Consider the following 21,933-nt stretch of genomic DNA (forward strand, 5'->3'; position numbering starts at 1 on the left):
AGATTGAGTCTCCCAATTCTATCAATCACATCACTTAAAGCATCATCTGTTGTTGGAGTTTCATGCGGGGGAGAGTGTTCTTTAGAAGAAGATTCCACATGTTGATCTAGTATAGGAATCCCCCCTTCAAGATGTGGAATCTGATTATCAAATTCTTGAAATGATTTTTCTTTTGCGAATCTATCCAAGCGATCAAGTTTCCACTCAACAACATTGTCAATTTTGGATGATTCAAGAAAAATTACATCTCTAGATACAACAAAATTTTTATTTACTTCATCATAGAGATGGTATGCTTTGGAGGTGTTTGAATACCCCAGGAAGATACACTTACGACTTCTAGCACCAAGTTTGTTTCTATGTACCTTTGGTATCAAGGCATAACAGGTGGAACCAAAGACCCTGAGATGCTTTACCGAAGGAACATGTCCATACCACATTTCATAAGGAGTCTTGTTTCTAATAGCATTAGATGGACATCTATTCTTTATATATGCAGCACATAGAACAGCATCAGCCCAAAACATTATCTTTACATTTTTGAAGAAGAGCATGGATCGTACCATATTTAAGATTGTCCTATTCATTCTTTCAGCTACACCATTCTGTTGGGGATTATAAGGCACAGTTGTTTGATGTTTGATCCCATGTTGGCGAAGATAGTTTTCAAATTCATTTGATGTGTATTCTTTTCCATTATCAGTGCGAATAGACCCAATATGAGATTGTGCATCATTTTCAATCCATTTATGAAAGTTCTTGAATGTTTGAAAAGCATCAGATTTGTTCTTCAATAAATAAACCCAACACATTCTGGTGTAGTCATCAATAAATGTCATTATATATTTGTTTCCATTTGCAGAAGGAACAGGCATTGGACCACATAAATATGAATGAATGAGTTCAAGTTTTCTATGTGCTTTTGAATGTGAATCATGAAAATACTGTTTGCTATTCTTTCCTAGAATGCAAGCATCACATTGCTTAAGTTTCCTAGGAATTGTAGGCAAACCAGCAACACCATTTTTCTTCAACAAGCGGAGGCTGTCATAGTTCAAATGTCCAAATCTAGCATGCCATAATAAACTTGATGGAATGTACCTTCTTCATGATGAGAATTGTATGAGAAATGTTGTGCATGAGCAGAGGTTCCTTGCAGCTTGAGAAGCCTTTCTTCTTCTATTCCCCTCATGAAAAGTGAGTGGTCAGATGCTTTTCTTACCTCGAGCTTGCCATCAAACATATGAATGGAGTGACCTTGCTGGCGGATATGGACCAAGGACAACAAGTTTCTCTTGAGTTGTGGGAGATATATAACATGATGCAGAAGAAAGTCTGGAAGACCAGGCAGTTTAAGCCTGATTGTGCCAAGCCCTGATGGCTTGATTTTTGATTGGTCTGCAAAGTATACTGCTCCATCAATGTTGTCAGTGAAATCTTCAAAAAAATCTTTTCTATGAGTCATGTGGCAAGTTGCTCCTGAATCAAGCAACCAATCATTTTTCCAAGAAGCAAGTGAAGCATTAAACAAATCTTCATTTACTCCAATGTTACATTGTGCCACAACATAGTGAGCGGATTCAGGTGCTTTACCTTTGTCTGTATCATCAGTTTTACCTTCCTATTGGTTTCTTTTCTGCTCAATTTTGTCCCATGGTAGCTTGCATGTAGAGGCATCATGTGATCCATTTATTTTGCAGCGAATGCAGTGCAAATATGCATTTTCTCCTTGAGAGTGTCTGCCCCCCCTGCCTCTGAAATATCTTCCTCTTCCTCTTCGACCACCTCTTCCTCTTGAAGAATCTTGAGCATGATGCTTTTCTTTATGAGCAAGGCACACAGCCTCTTCAGAAGATTCAGGGGCTGTCTTCTTTCCAAAAGCTTTCTCTATTTCATCAAACTTTTTCACAAGAGAGTCAAAGGTGATATCTTTGAGATTACCATTTGCTTGCAATGACTCAAGATAATTGGAGTAAGTAGGATAAAGTGCCTTGAGAAAAGTGATAAGAGGAATATCCAATTCAACCTTAGTGGATTTGATATCATGCATTATAAACTTTACTTCAGATGTAAGAGAAAGAGGATCATTATTTTGCAGTTCAAGAGTGAAGATTTTAATCATGAGTTGAACAACTTCAAGTGCAGAATGTGAGTCATAGAGTTCTTTCAGCTTTTGTAAGGCTTCAAAGGCAGTTGAAAATGACGAAATATGGTGACTCACCTCTTCATTTACAGATGTTGTGATTAATGCATAAGCTTTGTTGTTCTTGTTTTCCCAAATGACGAGCTCTTTGTCTGAGGTAGGTTGTACTGGTTCATTGTCTCCGTCTCCAACACACACTCCTTTCCACAACTCATTGTAAATGAGGGTGTGTTTTATCATCCGGGACCATTCAGGATAGTTCTCCTTGCCAGTGAGAACAATTCCCACAATAGATATGATTGAATGCATACTAAAAAAAACTTCTGCTGGTAAAAAATCTGTGTACTGTATTTTAAAAAAATACTTCTACTGGAAAAATGTGCTTTTGATGTACAAAAATGTGCTTTTGATTTTTTATTTTAACAAAATCTCAACCCATATGGTTATTGCAGCAACATTCGACATTTTCTAAAAAACACACACAGCCAATGAGGCGGTGTGGGAAAACAGTATGGCTACTGGTGCGCATGTATTAAAATGATGTAAAAAATATCCAAAAGCCACAAACTTATTCAACACTGCCTTTTGGAGAACACCCAACAGTATTACACAGAACAACACATTCATGCAAACATAATCGGATACATGTTTCATAAGCTATAAGAATCTGCCAAGCACCAGATTATAAGCTTGATATGATGTATAAAGTTAATTAAACATCAATTATATCAACGCATCAACCTGTAAAAACTATCACAAGTTACTCGTCTTCCTGGCTACGCAGCTTAGCTAACTTATTAGTCACCAGAATATCAAGTTGTGCATCACGTTCTACAATTGCTTTCTTCTTTAATGATGAAACATTGTGTGCGATTTCAGCACAGTATGTCCTGTTGTGCATCATAAGGTCTAGGTCATGAACATTGTGTCCAAATCCCTATGGCTGCTCTGGTCTACCACAATTTCTCTGCAGAAACAAGAGGCAGTCGAACTAATTCTAATCTCAGCCACATGCGTTTGCCACGGGTGAAACTAGGGTCGTCATTTAATGAGGAAGGAAAAATGAAATTCCAGAATGATGATGCTACTCGTAGCTACTAAACAAATACCATTCATTAGTCGAACCAGGGCACCACTCGAAGGGCTCTTCAGAGAAGGATCATATGGAGCATACCAAAATTTTCACGCATTAGAGTTCACATTCATTAAAGGAGAGGAACACTTCCGGCGTTGTAGCAGAGGAACGTGGTAGCAGTGTTTAGGCCACTGCGTGGAGCAGCGTTTAGGCCACTGTGTGGCAGCAGCGTTTTGTATGCAACGTTTATGGGTAGTGTATGGACAGCGCTTTTGAATGGAGAGCAGAGGAGCAGAATAGGGAGTTATGAAGGGAATAAAAGCTAAAAAAATGGAGCTGGCTCTGATACCATGTCAGGCCAGGCAGTAACTCCTCAACCAAAAATTGATTCGTGTTTATTCCTTCAGGTAGGTCTTCATTAAATACATGAGGGAGAGACTATTCAGTTCATCTCCTGATGACAGTTCATATTACTTATTTATCTATTTACATTATATTCACCCAATCATGAGGATTAGGTGTCAACAAGCCTCACTTGAAGTTTCAGTCTTCATCTCTTCATCTTCACTTTCTCCCAGAATTTCTCCTTGTTCTGGTTCACAAATGTACTCTTCCATTTCTAACTCAACTTCCTTGAGTTTTCCCTTCAGCCACCTTACTTGCCTCTGCTGTAGCCTGCTCTGTATCTCATGCCACTTCACTGGCTTCTACCTCAAGACCCAACCTAGTCTCTGGCTTCCCTGAAGCATTCTTCTTAATGCATTGAGTTGTTCTTTCAACTCTGCAATCTCTTTGTCACTTTCCTCTTGACTCATCCTCTTTCTTCATCTTTCTTCTGTTGTGGCTTCTCTCTGAACCTCTGTTATGACTATCAGTAGTCATATTCTTCTCCTCTTTCTTCATGAGCTTCTCACTCAACTGCAACAAGCCTCTGCTACAGCTAGTCCTCCTTGCCGCTATCTTACCTCACTAAGCTCTCCTCACTCAGTATTTTGGTAAGCATAGGTCCTCTATCTGGAACCTTCTCTTGAGCAACACCTTTGCTCCTTCTAGGCTTCTGCAATTTCTCACTTCCTCTTGAGAACACTTCAACTGTCCTCTATGTGTCCAATTTCTTGTTGGATTCTTCAGGTTCACTGCCACTTCTCTTTTAGACTATTCTCCTTACTCTGGCTTTAAGAAATCATCTAGTTTTCCTCTCACAGCTTCTCTTGTTGTCACCTATGCATTAGTATAAAAACACACATTCTCAATTTAAAATAGAACATAACATATCACCTCTCCTTCAAGACCTCAGCATGATCTTGTTTCACCTTTCCACCTGTGCCTTGGATGGATTGTCCTCTGTCTTTTCTCTAAGTCCTCTTTCCTTCAGAACTTGCATTAAGCAATCTTGCTTTCTCTTTCCTTCAAGAAATCCTTTGTTCCTATTTACTCCAAGCCTCTGCTAGAACTGCTACAATCTCCCATTGTAGTCTCTATCATTCATCCATTTAACTTACACACATTATCTTCTTCTGTGTGCAACCTCCTTTTCGTAGAAATCTTTCCTCGCTCTGATTTCAAACCTGCTCTGATTTCAATTCTTCTATGACTTCAATTTTGCTCTGATACCACTAATGGTGCAGGGTAAAACCCGCACATACCCACAGTATGCATAAATATGCATCCACACTTTTGTCCCAGGTGTTTAACTCTCCAATGGAGTTAAAACTACAAACCATGAATGGTTAAGGCCCTTTTATCTTGGTTCCTTTATATCGGAACCCAATCACCCCACCAAATCTCCTATCGGAACCTTTAAACAGGATTCAAGCCTTTGGTTATGACTTTGTTAAAGTATTCCTTTAGAATCCTTCTATCGGAATTTAAAACCCTTCAGCAATGCACCTTTACATATCCCTTTAATCGCATACACATAACCACCCCTCATAACCTTGGTTATATATATAACACACATTATTATATATCGAAGTTATATCCCTTTATAATCGATTTATAAAGGAAAATATATACATAACATACCTTTCCGTCCTTCATATGGTTACTGTGCACATACCGAGGCTAACTCCATCGCAATCGGCCTTCGCATGCTCCCCGACCTTACCACATATGTGGTTCATCACCCCTCCGACTCCGAAATGCGACTATCAGAGTCGTTAAGTCTATGCTCTAGCCTTAAAAGGCTCGCACAACTCTTTAACACAATACAAAGGAGTTACCTTAAACTTCTGCTCAAACCATATATAAGACTGGACTTCAAATTTCTTAGTCCCGCATTCATAACTATCGTCGGGTCCGCCTCTTAGTCCATCACCTTTCTGCCGCGCCGATCTCCATTCACCGATTACCCGATACCTCCGATCTCCACTTCCCCAATATGCGATGGTCGATTTAGTCGTGACCGTCGATCAGGATCGCGATCCGACAGTCGACGATTAATCACGTGATCGCAATCACTCTATTCCAAAGGCTTATTCCAATCCTTTTGCAATGGTTTCCACTGATGTGATACGATCAGGACCGTTGATCTCAAGAGATCTAACGGTTCATGTGCATTCCTTTTTACTTCTCCACTCATTACTTTTACTTGGAAATTACATTGTTTCCTTAGCGTTCTCCTTAACTTGGGTTTTCATCAAGGTTTCGCTCCGATAACTTTAAAAAGGTTCCTCGCCGATGCGACTTAATCTCGACTGTTAATCTTTTAGATCTAACGGCTACTGAGCGTTACCACTCCATTTCTTTGTCCGCCTGTTTAGTTAGATTTTTGCGCCTTTTCTTCAATTTTGCCTCTATGGTTCAGTTCTTCTAAAGGTTCCCGTCCTTTGTTTTTTCACTTTGCACTCTCCCTCATGAGCTTACTCTATTTCTTCAATTGGATTCTAAGATCCCTAATGATTCCTCTGAATCACTCTCTCCTCCGCGCATTCTTCAGAACTTTGCTTGCAATCCACTGTTACAAGACCTACGAGTTCACCCCATAATCAATCATAAAACACGTGATTCATACACTTTGACACAGTCGGGAATAAACTCTGAATATATATATGTAAAGCAAAGATTACATTTGAGACTTCTCCGTCTCGCACATGCCTATTTTTCAATGTTAGTGGCCTCCTTTGACTCTAACTTTGCCCGCAGGATTACATATATGCTAGGAGTTCTATTGAACTATCCTGGTTCGACTCCTATATCCACTGAACCGACACCTAAATCTATTGAACCGGCTCCTAGATGTACTCTATCCTTTATGTCCACTTCTATTCTCCATTTAATGCCTAAAAACTCTCTCTCGCTCCTAGAATCATGAACTGTTCTAAGAGTCCTAATTGACTTTAGGCTCTTTTTTCATTATTGCCACTCATGTCCTCATTTATTCGAGAGCACTTATAATTTCCTCTCACATATATAATTAAATCACTTAAAGGCCTAGATATTACATTAACTTGAGACTTAGGAAAACTATTTCCTAAAAATACATGACCCCCCTATGTCTATTTATTTACAATGATTTTCTCTTGGGTGAATGCTCCTGCATCAAATTCGACCTAAACATGGCTTGAGCACCCCAAACACGGAACCGGCACGCAAACCTGGCCTACAATCTCGCCCGACGGGTGAAATTTTCAGATAGTTAAATTGTCCACTAACGCCCAATTTCTGAAAAATACAGTCGTATGGGGGTACGTGCCCAGGGGCTAGGGCTAACCACTCACCCCCCTCAGCCAGCCCCCAACGAATTAGATAAGGTTCATATGGAACCGCTCGGAACCTGGGGTTGGTGCTATAAATCCATGCAAGCCCTTTCCAGTTGTCGACGGTGTGGTCATAACACGGGCCATATGGCTAGGGGCTGGCCCCCACTCTGCGCCCTAGGGACTGACCCCTCTACTAACTCTACCTGTAGTCTATGATGGGTCTTGTGACCTGGGGCTGGCCCCATTCAACCTCTATCGATGGTTCTCCAATAGTTTCATTGCACAAAGGTTGTAACCATGGGGCTAGGGCTAAGCCCTAGCCCTTGGTCCTACTCCTTAGTTCCGAGGGCGTGGGGACCAGGGCTAGGGCTTAGCCTCGACCCCAACCTCTAATATGAATTGCACTCAACTTTAAATAAAATTCAAAACCCATATGGTTAAGAAACATGGTGGGGGCGTAGTGGTAAAGCGCCTTGGTGCTTGGTGCTTGGTCCTGTGTTTGATTCTCGTGGGGTGCTTCGGCCCCCAACAAAATTTTAAGACACAAATAGGAGGCCACGTAGCATTCAGCAATTGGCCCACGTGGCTCTCTCCTGTTGGTCCATCCCAATACTTAGTCACTGTTGTTGTGGTTTTTGTTGTTGTGATTGTTGATTATTGTTATTTTCAGGAACCTTTAAAAAAGGCCTCACAACCAAAAGGCTTTAAAAAATAGTAGTTTACCGGATGTATACCCCAGGAATATTGTACACCCCTCCACGCGGGGGGGGGGTTGCGGAGGGGACTTGTCCCCCCCGCGGGGATTCGAGGGGGGCAATCCCCCCTGGCTGGGGGGTCCGGGGGTCAGCGGTCCCCTGGCGGGGGTTTCGGGGGCAGTGCCCACAAAGCTAAAAATAGATGTAAAATTGCCTTGTAAAAGTAGTAATTTCTAGTCAATCTGGGCCGTTCATTAGGCAGATGATCTAACGGTAGAACTTATGTTTAGTTTAGGGTTTTTTTCCCTAGAAGGCAACCCCTCTCTTTGTATGAGGGCATTGTATTGAGGCTGTGTAACAGATGTGTATTCTCAGAACGAGAAACAGAGAGGCAAGACTGTGAGAGAAAACAGAGGATATTACAGTGAATCTGTTGTAGGTTGTGTCTCTTCATTTTGCTGGATAATAGAAAGGAAGGACTGGCTGTTCGGTGTGGAAGTAGCCCAAACTTGGTGAACCACGTATATCTGTGTCTCTCTGGTTTTATGTGTTTGTGTTTTTCCGCATATTATATGTCTTGCATTTCTCTGTCATATATAATATTTTTCTAACAGTCACCCACCAATAATATTAAAATAGAGTTCTGAGCCAATCAAATTCAATTAGTTTTTTACCAATCTGGATTGGCCAAGTGGCAACCTGCCATTGGCCCAAAATGTACAGTCACCATGTCAATTCTGCAAATTTTTACCTGTTTGGTAATTTAATCAAAATGTGATATCGAGAGGATATGATATCAGTTTTGAGTGAAATGAGATGCATTGGATTCAGGTCATTGAGATCTACGCACTAGTACAAGTTTCAAGCACTTTTGAAGACTTTGAATTTTGAGCACTAAACTAATCCCTTGGATCATCCACCTTCTTAGTATCGTAAATCTAACTGATTCTATCTTCCCAGGGAGTCTTGGGAGTAGACCACCACCCGGTTTCACTTCAAAGCTCATGAGAATTAGTCCTTATCTTAGCGATGTTCATTTTTTTCTTAGTGTTGGTTAACATAGAGAGATAATTTTGGGTATCCAGGGTTGGGTTGATCACCTCCTTATAATATCTTAGCTTCCTTTTACCCTCCAGCTCCTTATCACCCCACAGCTTGTCCTTAAAATTGGAGGTAATAGCATCTTTGACACTATCCTTGCTTCCCATGATGATCTCCTCCTTAATCCCCCAATGGTTGGGCCAAGACTGGGTATCCTTAAGCTACCTACGCTTGAGGCAAAGGTGGTGGTTTTGACTAGAGTTAGAAGCAATTTTCGAGAGCCTCTTGGGGTCCATGTTGTAAATCTTCTTATACATTAGATATCCAAACATAGTCGTACTTTCAATGGGGGACAAGCTAGCTTTGATCAAGAGGATAAGATAGGGAGTATTCCCCTTGATCTTTAGGTTGTAGGTTATGAATTTCTTTTGAATCATCTCAATCTTTGTCCATGACTTTGGATATACTGCAACCCCAAACTTCACATTTGTATAAGACAATAGGGGCGACGAGAGTCTAAAATAGGAACCTCTTTTTACTCCAAATGCAAAGATTGACCAACTTACAATTTTTTTCAAGCTCATAATAAGCTTTCCAGCCTCCAATAATCCTTTTCTCGATGCTATAATTCCAGTTGAGTTGATGAGAAAAGTCAATAACCAAATATTTATAAGAAGAAACCCACTCTAAGAAATGATTATCATAAATGAAAATACCATGGGTGCTCTTTTTGGATTTAATGATCATGACTTTAGTCTTGTCGGTATTAACTGTCATACCCATCTTGGAGCAGTAGACATGAAGAGTCTTAAGCTGCTTGTCTAGGTCATCGTGGATTTTTACAAGAAGAATGATATCATCAACATAAAGGAGAAGAGTAACGATTATACCAGCAAGCTCGGTGCCCTTGCAACTTGCAGTGTCTAAACACTCCTCTAGCTTATTGATGTATATGCCAAAAAGGGTAGGGGATAGGGGACACCCTTGCTTAACTTCGATATTGCATTTAATGTCTTTAGACCACCCTTCGTTGGTCTTAAGCTTGGCAATGACAGTGTCGTAGAGGTGGATCACAACTCCTCAGTTCAGGAAGAGGCATGATCTCTTCAAGTATCTCCGAGAGCTTATCTCGAGGAATACAATGTCGAAAGCTTTTCTAAAGTCCATAAAACAACAGAAGAGATCGACTTTACTATTGCAACATTCCTCTGCAATGATCATGAGAGTGACAAGATGGTCGATAGTCAAGTGATGCTACCTAAAACCAGCTTGCCCTTTAGATCTTTTACCATGGTTTTCAAGCCAAAGGCTAAGCTTCTTTTCCAGAATGAGCCCATATAGCTTGGCTAGGATGTGGCTAATCATAATGGTCATGCAGTTAGAGGGAACACTTTTGTCCCCATTTTTAAAAATACGCATGTTGGATTTTATAATATTAGGGCTTATAGTAATTGATTTAATATTTTTATGTAGGAATGGTTCATGAATCTATCATTATGTATAAAAGATATTGATAATTATGTTAATAAGTTAATAAATGTATATAATGGTGAGAGATAAATAAGTATTATTAGTAATAACCGTATACTATTATTATACTATGTTAATTTTGTTATGGTTAGATATTGAAATATATATATATATATATATAAGTATGAATAGTCAATCTCTAACAACCATATTAACACTATACATGTAATAATTATTAATGTGATTGATAAAAACTTATATATAATTGTATATGTGATTCATATACATTTATGGTGTATATCAACTACATTGGTAAATATAATTATGCTATTTTATATAATATTAATTATTTATTTTATTAAGTATAATATTTTACATTTAGCATTAGAAAGGAAGAAACCCTCGTTTAGTAAGATGCAAGACCCGCGTTTAATAAGATGACAGGGGAAAGATTTTTGATTAATTTTATAAATTAATCTGTTTACCTTTTTGTGCATCGAATTTTGTTAATTAATTTTATAAACTATTTATGGACCCTCGTTTACTAAGATGCCAGGGAAAGATTTTTGATTAATTTTATAAATTAATTTGTTGACTTTTTGCGAATCAAATTTTTTTAATTAATTTTATAAATTATTTATGGTAGACTTGTTTAGTCGCAGGCAGAGAGACTGACTTCTGATTGATTTTCCGATAGTGCGGTCTTTTTGCTGGCTAATTTTTGCACACTGGTTAGTGAAACCAAAATTTTTATATTTAATTTTATCATAAACACCTTATTCTTTTCCTTAAGATGCGACCGTTTCTTTTTGAAAATTAACAGAAATGATGATCTCCACAAGACAATGCTTTTTCATTTATTCAAACTTCAAAAAGACTCCGGTCTTTCTTTTTGAAAATTAGTGGTGTAGAAGATCTCCGAAAGATTTGTGATAATGCTTTTTCATTAATTTTATGCGAGTGCAATCAATGCATTTTGATTAATTTTATTTTATGGAAATGCCATATTCTTTTTTACTTTTGCAATTAGTGGGTATTTACCATCATTGTTGATCCAAACTTCTTTTTGGAAAATTATTTTTTTCCTTTCTTTCTGACTTCTAACCCATTATTTTCAATATATGACGCCAATTTTCAAACATTAATAAATCCTTCCTGAATCCTCTCTCACGGCGTGATTTCAATTTCGACATTTTTCAACTGAGTGGGTTAGGTTAGGTCAGGGCTAGTCAATAGTCGTTAACAACTAATTTCAAATTTAATTTCTCTGATGGGTCAACGGTCATTTTGACTACAGGCCTGTGAAATTAGTCATCTCTGCATCCCTCCACAATACTCGGGCGAGAGTTTTTGGCGATGCGAGGCGCTTTTGCCGTGTAGTTGGCGCAGGGGATTCATAATGGTGCGCGGTATATACTTTTTTAACAGTGAAAAGAAAGCGATCTGAAAAAATTTCGAGACAACTTTATTCCAAGTTCGAATTTCTATGAATTCTAACTTCAAAGTTACAAGTCAACGTTATTTTTTGGGTTTGTTTATCTAATGGTTCATATTCTTAGGGCAGAATATTATTATAGGGTTTATATATTAATCTTAAGGTTTAATATAAATCTCGTAGGTTTATAATCCATTGGGTTTATAATATAAATTCTTAGGGTTTACAATATTAATCATATGGTTTATATTCTTAGGGTTTATAATATTAATCCCTTATGTTGATAAATTCCTAGGGTTTACATTCTTAGGGTTTAATATTAAGCTTAGGGTTTACAATATTAATCCCTTGGGTTTATTAGTTTTAGGGTTTATATTCCAAGGGTTTAATATTATCCCTTGGGTTTTTAATATTAATCCCTTGAGTTTATAATATTATTGGACAATTAATCTCTACTAATATAATTAATATTATTAATATACTATATTATTTATATATGGGTCAATATTATTAACATTGTGATTATAATCTAAGTATATATAAAGAATATTGATAGTTATATTAATATGTTAATAAATATATATTAATCATTAGGATAATAGTGAGAAATAAATAAGTACTATTAGTAATAATCGTATACTATTATTATATTAGGTTAATTTTGTTATTGTTAAATATATAAATGTTTATATATATAAATATATAAAGGTTGTTATTATTTTTATTTATATAGTTTTTAATAAGTATGAATAGTCATTTTCTAATAAGCAAATTAACACTATACCTCTAATAAGTATTAATGTGATTGATAAATGTCTACTTCTAATTGATTTTTCAAAAAGACTATAAAATTACTTCTAATTGATTTTCCTAGACAGCAATCTTTTTGCTCACTAATTCTTGCCCACTGACGGTGCAACCCATACTTTTGTGTTTAATTTTATTAGAAACAGCTTATTCTTTTCCTTATTTCCTTATGATGGGGCCGTTTCTTCCAACTTCAAACAAACGGAAATATTTAATTAACAGACCTGATGATCTCCACAAGACTTCTGAGAATGCTTTTTAATTTATTCGAACTTCAAACAGACGGCAAGATTTAATTAATCTCTTGAGTGCGGTCTTTCTTTTTGAAAATGAGAATGCTTTTTCATTTATTCAAACTTCAAAAAGATGACAAGATTTAGTAATTAATCCGAGTGAGTGAGGTCTTTCTTTTTGAAAATGAGAATGCTTTTTCGTTTATTCAAACTTCAAAAAGATGACAAGATTTAATAATTAATCCGAGTGAGTGCGGTCTTTCTTTTTGAAAATGAGAATGCTTTTTCGTTTATTCAAACTTCAAAAAGATGACAAGATTTAATAATTAATCCGAGTGAGTGCGGTCTTTCTTTTTGAAAATGAGAATGCTTTTTCGTTTAGTCAAACTTCAAACAGACGGCAAGATTTAATTAATCTATTGAGTGCGGTCTTTCTTTTTGAAAATGAGAATGCTTTTTCATTTATTCAAACTTAAAAAAGATGACAAGATTTAGTAATTAATCCGAGTGAGTGAGGTCTTTCTTTTTGAAAATGAGAATGCTTTTTCGTTTATTCAAACTTCAAAAAGATGACAAGATTTAATAATTAATCCGAGTGAGTGCGGTCTTTCTTTTTGAAAATGAGAATGCTTTTTCATTTATTCAAACTTCAAAAAGATGACAAGATTTAGTAATTAATCCGAGTGAGTGAGGTCTTTCTTTTTGAAAATGAGAATGCTTTTTCGTTTATTCAAACTTCAAAAAGATGACAAGATTTAATAATTAATCCGAGTGAGTGCGGTCTTTCTTTTTGAAAATGAGAATGCTTTTTCGTTTAGTCAAACTTCAAACAGACGGAAAGATTTAATTAATGTGAGTGCGGTATTTTATTAGTGATATTCTTTCTTTTTTTATTAGTGAGTGTGGTATTTTATTAGTGATATTCTTTCTTACTTTTGCGGAAACTGGGTATTTACCATCATTGTTAGATGTGTGAGTGCCTACTTTATTCAAACTTCCACACAAAACTGGGTATTTACCATCATGGTTGATCCAGAAATTCGACGGACTGGACGATTTCGAGACAACTTTATTCCAAGTTCGAATTTCTATGAATTCTAAATTCAAAGCTACAAATGCGTCTATATAAACAATCACAATTTGGTTTTCTGAAGCATTGTGATTGTTGTGTTTCAGAGAAGGAAATGATGGATACCTGTTACGTCCCTTCTCTTTTCTGGTGCTGTCACCTACTCCTCTTTTATTCCATTCTCTTTCTCAATCCTCCTTTTGTCTTTTCCACACCCATCGCCCATTTCTCTAATGCTCACCATCCTCCTCGTCTCACCAATGCTTCCGATCAACACGCTCTGCTTGCATTCAAGTCTGCAATCACATATGATCCCTCCCACTCCTTAGCCACCTCTTGGATGCCAAATGTTTCGTTCTGCGAGTGGACGGGTATCATATGCAGCAGGCGCAGGCAGAGAGTCGTTTCCCTCAATCTTTCAAGCATGGCATTACAAGGTACAATCTCTCCCCTTCTTGCCAACCTATCATTTCTTAGAGTACTCAGCCTAAAGAATAATAGTTTCCACGGCCACATTCCCTATCAATTGGGAACCCTCTCTCGCTTAAAGATGCTTCGCCTGTCTTATAATCAACTCCAGGGTTCCATTCCGCCCACTCTCGGTAGCTGCCGCAGTTTACGGAACTTGAGTCTCTCCTATAACAATCTCACAGGAATCATCCCCCCACAACTATGTGTTCTCCCCAACCTAAGAACCATGTACTTTGGAGTTAACAATTTGATGGGAACAATACCGGACTGCTTGGGAAACATATCCTCTTTGCAGTACTTAGAATTGCCGTACAACAACCTTCACGGCAGTGTCCCTTCAGAATTGGGTATGTTAAGCCAGCTCATCGTTCTTTCTCTGGGGCATAACCATCTCACGAGACGCATTCCGTCTTCGTTGTCCAACTGCACCAATCTTGAATCATTGGGTATATCTGATAACCAATTAGTTGGCCACATTCCGTCGGAATTGTGTAGCAAGAAGACCGCCCAGTTAAAGGGATTCTATCTGGCTTCTAATCAGCTGAGTGGCAGCGTTCCTTCATCCCTCTTCAATTGTACCAAGTTACAATTGATTGCCTTAACAGAGAATCAGCTCAGCGGAATAGTGCCCATGGAGTTGGGTAAATTGACACATCTCCGGCGGCTTTACCTGGACGACAATCACCTGATTAGCGGCAACACCACGACATGCCCCATTCTTACTGCTCTTAGTAACTTTTCCGATCTACAAGATGCAGTGTTATTTGGTAATAGCTTCACTGGGCAATTGCCGTTTTCTATAGGCCACCTCTCTACAAAACTCGAACTCTTAGACTTGGGTACCAACGAATTAGATGGAGAAATACCTCCGGCTATAGGAAATTTAAGTAGCTTAATACTCCTTGGTTTACATGGTAATTCTTTTACTGGGTCAATCCCATCTTCAGTTAGTATGCTTCAGAAGTTGGAGAGGTTATATATGGATTCCAATAATTTGCAAGGGAACATCCCAATGGAAATTGGGCAGCTAAAGGGTTTAGGTCTCTTATATATTTTTGGAAATAATTTGTCTGGAAAAATCCCTGATTCTATGGCCAACCTCCAGCAATTAAGATATTTAGATCTTAATCATAACCAGTTATCAGGAAACATACCTGCAAGTTTAGGGAAATGTGTCAACTTATTACTGCTAGATCTATCATACAACAAGCTTAGTGGGCACATACCTCCAGAGGTTTCAGGCCTTGCAAATTTAGCCTTCTATTTCAACTTGTCAAACAATTTATTAAGTGGCCATGTACCTTTAGAACTAGGAAAGTTCAATAAACTTCAAGCCATAGATATTTCTGCAAATCAAATAACTGGCTACATTCCAAGTATCATAGGAAGCTGCAAAGAAGTAGCATATCTGAATATTTCTTACAATGCACTTGAAGGTCCAATTCCAATGTCAATCAGTGAACTTCTAAGTCTTCAAGACCTAGATCTCTCCTCCAACAATTTGTCAGGTGGAATACCTATATCACTGGCAAATCTGACAATGCTCCATCACTTGAATTTTTCTTTTAACAAGTTGTCAGGGGAAGTCCCTAAAGAAGGAGTTTTCAAAACGATTGGCGCCACAGCATTTATGGGAAATCTTGGTCTATGTGGACCTTGGGTAAATCTACCACCGTGCTATGCTCATAAACATAAAAGTGTTTTGAATCTCAAAAGAGTTATCATACCTGTTGTTGTTGTAGCAATTGTTGTATTGTGTTTGTTTCTTGCAATCTTGTGGAGAAAGAATTGTAGGAGAAATATTCAGAGAGACACTGGTCCGTCATTAAATGTGGGGCATCGAAGAATCTCCTATGCAGAGCTCGTCATTGCAACAAATGAATTTAGTGATGCAAACTTGTTAGGAATTGGTAGTTTTGGAAAAGTGTACAAAGGGATTTTGAATGACGGCATAATGGTTGCTGTCAAGCTTCTCAATCTACAAAATGAAGGGGCTCAAAAGAGTTTTGATAGAGAATGCAAAGTTTTGGGTAGAGTTAGACACCGGAATTTGATTCGGCTCATAACTTGCTATTCAGATCTCCAAATCAAAGCTTTGATATTTCCATTAATGCCAAAAGGAAGCCTAGAAAAGTGGTTATATCCCGATGATGGAGAACAAAGCTGTTTGAATTTGATTCAAAGGTTGAATATAGCAATAGATATCGCCCAAGGCATGACATATCTCCATCATCATTGCTTTGTGCAAGTGATTCATTGTGATTTGAAACCCAACAATGTATTGTTGGGTGAAGATATGACTGCATATTTAATAGACTTTGGCATTGCTACTATATGTTTTGCAAAAAATGAAGATGGAGCTCTCACTTCCACAAATGCACTCAAAGGATCTACTGGGTACATTCCTCCAGGTATTATTTAAACTATATCCCATATGAAGCAATCTTATGATTTTCTTATGTTTACTTAAAATTTTCAGTTAAATTAAAAAACTTAAGATGAGGATCTATGAATGCAGAATACGGAGTGGGAGGACAAGTTACAACCAAAGGTGACGTTTATAGCTATGGAATAGTGCTATTGGAAATGCTCACTAGAAAGAAGCCCACCCATGACATGTTTGTAGAAGGAATGACATTGCACAAATGGGTGGGTAGTAGTTTTCCAAACCAAGTACAAGAAGTGGTGGACATGGGTCTATTAACGAGGACTAGTAGATGCCTTGAAGAAGATAAAGATCTTAATTGTCTCAGTGCACTGATAAATGTGGGTTTGCTTTGCACAAATGAATCTCCTCAAGGACGGCCTACAATGATGGACATTCTAGGCACATTGCAAAACATCAAAGACACTTTTTTGAGCACTACTTCCATTCCCAAATTCCAATCAAATCTAACACATTTGTTGGGTAGTACAAGTGCTACTATCAACAATATTTGTGAAGGTCAAAGTTCTTCCACATCTTAGTCTATTGTAACAAAGTAGTGGTTATATGCTTCTTTGTACATAAATCTTTGTTGTTGATTGCATATAAATATTTTATAATTGATTGCATGTAAATGTGAACAATAGAGTTATATCTACTTATGAGTGGTGTTTTGGAAATGTATATATGATTATAATTTATTATTCTCTCTTTAAAAAACAATTATATTCAACATCCTTTACATCTATATGAATGTGTGACACTCTTCTGTGCATTACCCAATCCAAGAACAAATAATAATAGATTTTGTGCCTTTGTGTGGTTTGTATGTCTTTCGCCACTACTATGGCAGGGACGAGGCCATGGACAGCCTGAAATTTCAAAACTTCTCTTAGACCAACTTGTATTAAAAAAAATTTCACTTGCAAAAACCTCTTATTCCTTATAAACCTGTACTTGCAAAAAGATCTTTTATTCCTTATCAAATGTGTAGTCTGTCCAACTGTAGGTTGTCAATATTTCTGGTCATTTCAAATTGGGTCGGTATACTTCTATTGAAGCTGTAGAGACTGCTTTGTTGACTGAGATTTGTTGAAGGATCATAGCATTATTGATGAACTTCTTGTCATGGAAAATGAAGCATTTTAAAAAACGCAGAGTTATTCAGACAGCGAGTTTTAAATGAACATTCTGAACAAATGGAGTAGAAATTAAAAAACCCGCGACATGGGTTTTTTGCAGAGCGATCCCAATTGTCTTTATAGCGGGTAGATTCGAAAAATTGCACACCATTTGAGGGATTTTGCTGGTTCTTCCAAGGGGCGATACAGAAGCCAAACGTAAAGTGATTTGGAAATGAAGCCAAAAAAGGATTTCGATGCTAAAAGGAAAACCTCATGGGAATAAGCATATTTTCGATCTCACCTCTATTTTCCGCGGCAATGCATGCTACAGGTGACATATAAAAGAATTGCAGACTTTCTCCATTAAAATATGGGAATTTTATTTTTATATACTTCTAGTTCTCTGTCGAAAACCATCATGATCAACTCAAGGAGATGACAATTGAGTGGGTGTTCCATTTCCTCTTCTAATCCTAAAATCTGCCAGAGTGTCTTTCTTCCGTAATACCATAAAATCCAAAATTGTCTGCTCAACAATACTTTTTCAATGTTAATATTCAAGTCGGTCTTGCGGAATTTGGGCAATTGTTACATAAGATGCTACAGGTTGTAAAGCCTTCCTCGAACTATGATCACAATGCATGTACATTTTTTTGGGAGAGGATGAGGTTTCAAAGATGAAGATGTAACAAAAATGGTGATTGTTGTTAAATGTGAAGTCGAATTGAAATTTTCTGCGTCACTTTGCTGTGCTTACGCCGGACCTACTACACATAAATTTTACATCTAGCTAATTCTTATTCTTATTCTTATCAGCTCTATGCTCATCTATAAAGCAAGCCCAAGGCCAGGCCTTTCAGTAATGAAAAACTTATATTGTGTGTTCTCCATTCTTATTTGTGATCTCTGTCTTGTTCTCCATTTGTCTGTGCTCTCTGCTGTGTCTCTCTGCGCTTCTACCTCTGATCCCATCAACTGGTATCAGAGCTAACATAATGGCTGTGAGGGATCGAACCCTGTCCACAAAACCTTCTGTCTGCTGGCTTCCACGGAGCTAACAAATGGGCTGTGAGGGATCGAACCCTGTCCACAAAACTTGCTGTCTGCTGGCTTCCACAAAGGGTATGGAACAGTTGACACCCCTCTTTCCAATTCAGGGAAGGGATGTACCTCTGGTCTCGGATGTCGCTGTCTACAAATTTGGTGTGATTCTGTCCTGGAAACTTTTCCATCACGGGGAACAAAAGCCTGCAATATTTTTTCGGCAACGAGGGCGCAGAGTCCACCAAGTGTCAGAGGCTATTCGGAATGGCTCCTGGCCGAGCATTGGGAATTAGGGACCGCAGACGACTGTGAAGAGCTGGAATAAGATTGTTTATTATAGAGTCGTTCATGATAATGAAGTGTTCGAGGGCCATTGATTTGGAACGCGAAATTGAGGCGAGCTCGAGCACAAATGATGGGCACCTCGAGAGACATTTGGATTCCTTTAAGTTTTGTCGTAAGGGTTTTTTAACTTAATAACATTGTATTAAGGAAGTGGAAAATGTCGTATTTTTTATTTATTTATTTATTTATTTATTTTGGGGGTAAGTTTGGAATTTTAACAAAAAGTAAAGGAAAAATTATTTAAATAAATAAATAAATGAAGGAAAAAAGTCATTGCTTAAATCTATTTTACTCTTGGATTTATCAAGCTTCAAGAGGGATCAAATTTTTTGAGGTGCAAATCTCTTTTTTCAATTAAAAATTGACGAAAGAGATTCAACGCTTATAGATTCAGGGTAAAGATGGATCTAGGCGGATTTCAATAGTGCGGCCATCAAAATTTGTTGAACATATAATCATTTTGATCATTTTAAGTATGTTAAATATGTCTAATAATAATTTGATCAATTTAACTTTAACTTTGCTTAGCTAACTCAGTGTTTTGAGATGTGAGAGACTTTTAGTAATTTGAATGATGGAATAAAAATCTAAAGTGCAAAGTGACAATGTAACAATGTTGAATGATAGAAAATGTGAATAATAAGAATATATTGAATTACAAACAATCTTCATTTTTTATCAATCTGAAACTATTTTCTTTTACTATTCTTATTGTCACACCTATTAGTTATTCTCTATTACTACGTTTGAATGCAAAGTGATTAACAATGTTGAATGATGGAGAATGAAAATAATAAGAATTTAGCCAATTACAAATAGTTTACAGTTTTAAGAAGAAGACATTTCAGGTAAGTGAACATTTTATGTAGGGTGAAAAATCAAGTATTGTGTTTATCGTTGAATTGTTGTAACAAAGAAATCAATTCACGCCACGAATAATGTTTATGTGCGCACACACTGAGAGAGAGAAGGAAATGATGGATACCTGTTACATCCCTTCTCTTTTCTGGTGTTGCCACCTACTCCTCTTTTATTCCATTCTCTTTCTCAATCCTTCTGTCTTTTCCACACCCATCGCCCATTTCCCTCACCATCCTCCTTGTCTCACCAATGCTTCCGATCAACACACTCAGCTTGCATTCAAGTCTGCAATCACATATGATCCCTCCCAGTGCTTAGCCGCTACCAGGAAACCGAATGTTTCGTTCTGCGAGTGGACGGGTATCATATGCAGCAGGCGCAGACAGAGAGTTATTTCCCTGGATGTTTCGAGCATGGGATTACAAGGTACAATCTCTCCTCTTCTCACCAATCTCTCCTTTCTTACAATACTCGACCTTCCCAATAACAATTTCCACGGTCAAATTCCCTATAGGCTGGGAACCCTCTCTCCCTTAAAGATGCTTCGTCTTTCTCTCAATCAACTCCAGGGTTCCATTCCGCCCACTTTCGGTAGCTGCCGCAGTTTTCAGAACTTGAATTTGTCCTATAACAATCTCACAGGAAAGATTGCCCCACAACTATGTCTTCTCCCCAACCTAGTATCCATGTACTTGGGTGCTAACAATATGACGAGAATAATCTCGGACTGCTTGGGAAACATATCCTCTTTGCAGTACTTAGATTTGCGTGAGAACAACCTTCACGGCAGTGTTCCTTCCAAATTGGGTATGCTAAGCCACACCTGCTATCTTTCTCTGGGGGTTAACCATCTCATGGGACGCATTCCATCTTCATTGTCCAACTGCACCAATCTTGAAACATTGGATATATCTCTTAACTAATTAGTTGGCCACATTCCGTTGGATTTGTGTACCAAGAAGACCACCCAGTTAATGGAACTCTATCTGGGTGATAATCAGCTAAGTGGCAGCGTTCCTTCATCCCTCTTCAATTGTACCAAGTTTCAAATAATTGACATATCAATGAACCAGCTCAGCAAAATAGTGCCTATGGAGTTGGGTAAATTTATACATCTCCGACAACTTGAGTTGTGGCCAATTACCTTATTAGCGGCAACACCACGAGATGCCGCATTCTTACTGCTCTTAGTAACTGCTCCGATCTACAAGTAGTAGACTTATCTGAGAATAAATTCACTGGGCAATTGTTGTTTTCTGTAGGCCACCTCTCTACAAAACTCTACTACTTTGGCTTGGGTATCAACAAATTAGCTCGAGAAATACCTCCTGTTATTGGAAATTTAAGTAGCTTACTTTCCTTAGTTTAGAAGGTAATTCTTTTATAGGGTCAATCCCTTCTTTAGTTAGTATGCTTCAGAAGTTGGAGAGGTTATATATGGATTCCAATAATTTACAATGAAACATTCCAATGGAAATTGGGTAGCTAAAGAGCTTAGGTCTTTTATATCTCTCTGGAAATAATTTGTCTAGAAAAATCCCTGATTCTGTGGGCACATACCTCCAAAGGTTTCAGGCCTTGCAAATTTAGCCTCCTATTTCAACTTGTCAAACAATTTATTACATGGCCATGTGCCTTTAGAACTAGGAAAGTTCAATGAGCTTCAAGCTATAGATATTTCTGCAAATCAAATAATTAGCTACATTCCAAGTAGCCTTGGAAGCTGCAAAGAAGTAGAATATCTGAATCTTTCTCATAACGCACTTGAAGGTCCAATTCCAGTGTCAATCAGTGAACTTCTAAGTCTTCAAGACCTAGATCTCTCCTCCAACAATTTGTCAGGGGGAATACCCGTATCACTAGCAAATCTCACATTGCTCCACCACTTGAATTTTTCTTTCAACAAGCTATCAGGAGAAGTCCCTAAAGGTGGAGTTTTCAAAAAGATTGGCACCACATCATTTATGCGAAATCTTGGTCTATGTGGACCTTGG

The 21,933-nt window shown here is 37.8% G+C and overlaps 1 protein-coding gene across 1 annotated transcript; it reads left to right on the forward strand.

The window, feature by feature from the left end:
* The first annotated feature begins 13,663 nt into the window (after window positions 1-13,663).
* On the forward strand, window positions 13,664-17,225 carry LOC149173883 (uncharacterized). Its single transcript, XM_089428031.1, has 2 exons — window positions 13,664-16,551; window positions 16,659-17,225. Exons 1-2 carry the CDS (start codon window positions 13,716-13,718, stop codon window positions 17,105-17,107), a joined length of 3,285 nt encoding a protein of 1,094 aa, XP_089284157.1. The 5' UTR covers window positions 13,664-13,715; the 3' UTR covers window positions 17,108-17,225.
* The last annotated feature ends 4,708 nt before the right edge of the window (window positions 17,226-21,933 follow it).

The sequence above is a fragment of the Pinus tabuliformis genome, chromosome 4_2, assembly GCF_031772625.1.
Source record: "Pinus tabuliformis cultivar Carrire ecotype Pingquan chromosome 4_2, CPIR1, whole genome shotgun sequence".
NCBI lineage: Eukaryota > Viridiplantae > Streptophyta > Pinopsida > Pinales > Pinaceae > Pinus > Pinus tabuliformis.